Source organism: Danio rerio, chromosome 25 (genome assembly GCF_052040795.2).
Source record: "Danio rerio strain M-AB ecotype USA chromosome 25, GRCz13ab, whole genome shotgun sequence".
In the NCBI taxonomy this organism is placed as follows: domain Eukaryota; kingdom Metazoa; phylum Chordata; class Actinopteri; order Cypriniformes; family Danionidae; genus Danio; species Danio rerio.
Genome location: NC_141045.1, coordinates 205,001 through 210,000, shown reverse-complemented (window position 1 = coordinate 210,000; position 5,000 = coordinate 205,001). Strand labels below are relative to the sequence as shown.

The window sequence follows — 5,000 nt, the reverse complement described above, 5'->3', positions numbered from 1 at the left end:
GATTAAATGTTGAATGTGATGAGTTTTCAACAATACTAATTTGAAACTTTATTTTTTTACATGGTTTAATAATTTTTTGTTATTAAAATTGAAGTTCCTGTTTCAAAGCTAACAGATAGATGGCTAATTTGTATGTCATTGACACTTTTGGCACTTTTTTGGAGTATTTTCATAAGTTTTGTTTTTTCCTGTAAATGATTCAATAAATACCGTACCGTGACATTCATACCGAGGTATTACCGTACCGTGAAATTCTGATACCGTTACATCCCTAATATATATATATATATATATATATATATATATATATATATATATATATATATATATATATATTTCATGTGCATATAAGATATAATATCCGAGAAATTGATCAAAAGTTAGCAGTTATTTTGTGCTTAAAACAGTAACAAATACACATGCATGTCAATTTATGCGGTTAGAAATGTACATTACAACAGTTTGTGGTTGTGCTGCAAAGCTCCGCCCACACCTGATGTATGCTAATCATCCTGTGCTGATTGGAGTCTGAGATTGTCATTTACTAAAGCTTACAGTCTTGTTGTCAGAGAGCCCCACCCACATCTCACTCTCCAATCAGCAACTGATGCCTAGAGACAAGCCCCACCCTGCTTGCATTTGTTTATTCTGATCATCACAGTACAGGAGGATTTCATAACCTCATTAAAATCCCATTAATATTAATATTCATGAATATAATTACATTTTTCTGGATATTTACTGCACCTAAAGGAGATTATACAGTCTTTTACATTCACAGAAAACTTGAGAACCTGAATATATATTTTTAATTGATTATAATGTTGATCTGTAGCTCCGCCCACACACAGCTGTATGCTAATCCTCCAATTCTGATTGGCTCTGGGTCTGAGATTGTTGTTTACTAAGGTTTTGAGTCTTGTCAGAGAGCCCCGCCCACATCACACTCTCCAATCAGCAGCTGGTGCTTAGATTAGCCCCGCCCTGCATGTTTCATTTTCATTCATATAATCATCACAGTACAGAAGAATTGAATTACCTCATTAATATTCATGAATATATTAGCAGTTTTCTGGGTATTTCCTGTTCCTAAAGCAGGTTATAAATCTAAAGTCTTCTATATTCTTGTATTTATCTTGTATATAGAGATTGATTATGGAACATATAGATTTGTAATTGTCTATAACGGTGCTCTGAAGCTCCACCCACATGCAGCTGTATGCTAATCCTCCCCTTCTGATTGGCTGTGAGTCTGTGATTGTCGTTTACTGTTGTTTCGTCTCTCAGCTTCTCATGGACCAGGAACGGGACGCATTTCGACATCGAGAAGGACCCGAAGGTGATCATGAAGCCTCACACAGGAACGCTGGTCATCGATATCAGCGGCGGGGAGAAGACTGAGGCGTATGAGGGCGTTTATCAGTGCGCTGCACACAACCAGCTGGGCACGGCCGTCTCCAGCCACATACACATCCGCCAGTCCAGTACGTGTGGGAGAATCCCCCGCCACCACTGCTGCAGTCATACTCAGTTACTCATTTAGCTGATGCTTTTATCCAAAGATTCTTATAGTCCAGGATAAAAGAAGCACTTCAGATCATCTCATTATCAAAAATCATATTATTTATGTATTTTATTATATATGTTGTATTCATTTTTAACTTGTATTTATTTTTCTATTTTTTATTTTAGTTATAATATTTTAAATGTTTTTAATTTAATTAATTTGTTTATTATATAAATAGTTTTAAAAAATTATTAATATTATTTATTTTTTAGTTTATTTTATTAGATTTTTATTTATAATTTTTAAATATTTTATTTCATTTTTTATATATTTATTTAATTTTAATTTATTATTTAAATTATATTTTTATTGTTTATTATTATATATTTTATTTATTTCAAATTTATTTTATTCTATTTTTATAAATTTTTTATTTATTTTTTTATTACATTTTTTCATATTTGTATTTAACTTATTTTTGCATTTTACTACTTTTTATTATTTAAAAAAATTTTTTTTAATATATATTTAATTTTTAATTCATTTTTTTTTACATTTTATTTATTTAATGTTTTAATTAAAACTTATATATTTTTATTTACCTTTATTTTATGTATTTAAAAAATTATTTTTATTTTATTTCGTTTTTAATGTAATTTATTTTAAAAATATTTTTCATATTTTATATATTTTATTTATTTATTTTATTTATTTATTTATTTATTTTATAGAATTTTTTGTATTTTCATTACTATTTTATTTAATTTATATAATAATTTTTTAACAATTTTATTTTACTATACTGTTATTATTTTATTATCATTATTTTTTTCCCTCCTGCCGTCTCTAACTCTGTCACTCACTCTCGTGTGTGTGTGTGTGTAAGATGTGTTCAGCGTGCTGCGAGAGCTGATTCTGGCAGGTAAAGGTGTGTTTCTGCAGTTCTGCATGCAGCGTTTTCTCCTCTCTCTCTCCTCATAGACCTCCACATCGCTCTCTCTCCTCTCTCTCTCCTGCTGCGGTAAGCCCCGCCCCCTGCCTGTCACATGATCAGGTTTCCTCTTCCTGCAGGGTCTCCTCTGTGGTCTAAGGAGCGCTTCAGCCCGATCGTGGCCCAGAAGGGTCAGTCTCTGGTGCTGCACTGCCGCCCCCCTGCAGGCCTGCCGCCGCCCATCGTCTTCTGGATGGACAACAGTGAGTGTCTGTTCAGAGAGCCCCGCCCACATCACACTGTCCAATCAGCAGCTGATGCTTAGAGACAAGCCCCGCCCTGCATGTTTTCTTTTCATTCGCATAAACATCACAGTGCAGGAGAAATTCATGAGCTCATTTAAATCTCATTAATATTCAGTATTACAATTCAATATTATTTGTTGTTTTAATTAATTATTCTAATTTTTAGCTGCTGTTTATTTTATTTAGTTTATTAAGTATTAAACATGACTGTAGTTTTGTGGTTGTGATGAACTGTAATGACCCTGGTGTGTGTGTGTGTTTCTGTTTGTGTATGTGTGTGTGTGTGTGTGTGTGTGTGTGTGCGCAGATTTCCAGCGTCTCCCTCAGAGCCGGCGTGTGTCTCAGGGTCTGAATGGAGATCTGTACTTCTCCAACGTGCAGATGGAGGATTCCAGGAACAACTACATCTGCTACGCCCGCTTCCCACACACACAGACCATCCAGCAGAAGCAGCCCATCAGCGTGCACGTCACCGAGCGTGAGTGTGAGTGTGTGTGTGTGAGTGTGTTTCTGACAGCGCTTCATCATTTTAATGCACTGCGCTCAACAATGAGGCCTGTTGATCTGCAAATACCAGCGGGGTCACATGACGCGCGTCTCGGCCAATCACCCGCTCCGCCTGCATGAGTCTGACGTGTGCTGTGTTCTGTTGTGTTTCAGTGGAGTTGCTCAATGACACTATGGCAGATATTTTCAATGACACTGATTGGTTCAGGGGTGAGTGACGGCGCCCCCTAGAGACTCTCACTTAACTTAACCAGATAACCTCGACCCCTGACCCCTGTGGTTAACCCTTCACTAATAGATGCTCTTCTTCTGCTTAATAAAGGGCTTCGGGTTCTTCATCATCATCATCATCATCATTTCTTCCTCTCTTCTAGCTCCTCCAAACCCTCATTAGTGATCTTCATTAACCGCAGTAAAACATGATAACACGAGGCTCTTCTTCTGTGCTGCTGTGTTCACTGGAGAAGCTAAATGAATGCAGGAAATATTTCATCAACATTGAGCGAGTTTGACTTGAACACTAGTGTGGTCAGGAGGATTATTTGACTCTTGTTTGGTCTGTTCCACGATTCTGGATTAACAAACTCAGGATTAGTTTAGAGTTGACTGAACTGAAGCAGTGCACTCGGGGTTTGTCGTGATCATCAGATTTCTCTGTTAACTCTGGGTTTGATCCTGAGTTCATAAAGGCAGGACATCAACAGCCAATCACAGGCCTGGAAATATAAAGATGCTGTAATATACATCTAAAATAATTTACATATAAAATATGAACATAACCATAACATCCTAAACATAACCTGAAAATAACATGAACAAATCTAGGACATATCCTAAACATAAACTGAACATATCTAGAAAATATTCATAACAAATTCTAAACATAACCTGAATATACTGTAACCTGAACATAACCTGAATATATCTAGAACATATCTAGAACATAACCTAAACATAACTGGAACATAACCTGAACATAACTGGATCACAATCTAAACATATCTAGAACATAAACTGAAGATAATTGGAACATAATCTAAGCATATCTAGAACATAACCTGAACATGACTAGAACATAATCTGAGCACATCTAGAACATAACCTAAACATATCCATAACATAATCTTAACATATCTAGAACATAACCTGAACATATCTAGAACATAACCTCAACATATTTAGAATATAACCTAAACATAACTAGAACATAACCTGAACATATCTAGAACAAAGTCTGAACATAACCTAAACATAACCTGAACATATCTAGAACATATCCTGAACATATTATGATATGAACATAACTAATTCTAAACATAACCTGAAAATACTGTAACCTGAACATAACATGACCATATCCAGGACATATGTAGAACATAACCTAAACATAACTGAAACGTAACCTGCACATAACCGGATCATCATCTAAACATATATAGAACATAACCTGAACATAACTGCAACATAACCCGAAGATATCTAGAACATAACTCAAAATAAAACTGCAGCACAAGTTACCATGGCAACAAAGAGCTATGATCATTATGACCTTCATTATGCCTGAAACCCAGGATTGGTGCAAACTAAACTTGCTAACCAGCTAATCCAGCTTCATGGTACGGGCCCCTGGTCTTCATATGGTCAGTCATTGTGTTTCTCCAGTGAATGTGTGTGTGTGTGTTCAGGTGTGTTGACAAGCAGGTCAGCTGATGATGTGTGTGTGTGTGTGTGTGTGTGTTTCAGATAAGCC

General features: G+C 35.5%; 1 protein-coding gene across 50 annotated transcripts in view; it reads left to right on the top strand.

Moving 5' to 3' along the window:
• The window catches only part of nrcamb (neuronal cell adhesion molecule b), a 67,301-nt gene that overhangs the window by 40,336 nt on the left and 21,965 nt on the right, over positions 1-5,000 (top strand). For 19 of the 50 annotated variants that reach the window (XM_087311299.1, XM_087311284.1, XM_087311278.1 and 16 more), the window contains 4 exons: positions 1,288-1,484; positions 2,579-2,701; positions 3,051-3,221; positions 4,994-5,000. The exon at positions 4,994-5,000 is cut by the window's right edge and continues 105 nt beyond it. In XM_087311299.1, coding sequence (XP_087167425.1) covers positions 1,288-1,484; positions 2,579-2,701; positions 3,051-3,221; positions 4,994-5,000 — 498 coding nt within the window. Of the gene's footprint in view, positions 1-1,287; positions 1,485-2,393; positions 2,430-2,578; positions 2,702-3,050; positions 3,222-3,403; positions 3,461-4,993 lie in introns of all 50 variants that reach the window. The other 31 variants (XM_087311292.1, XM_087311271.1, XM_087311265.1 and 28 more) reach the window with 3 other exon arrangements.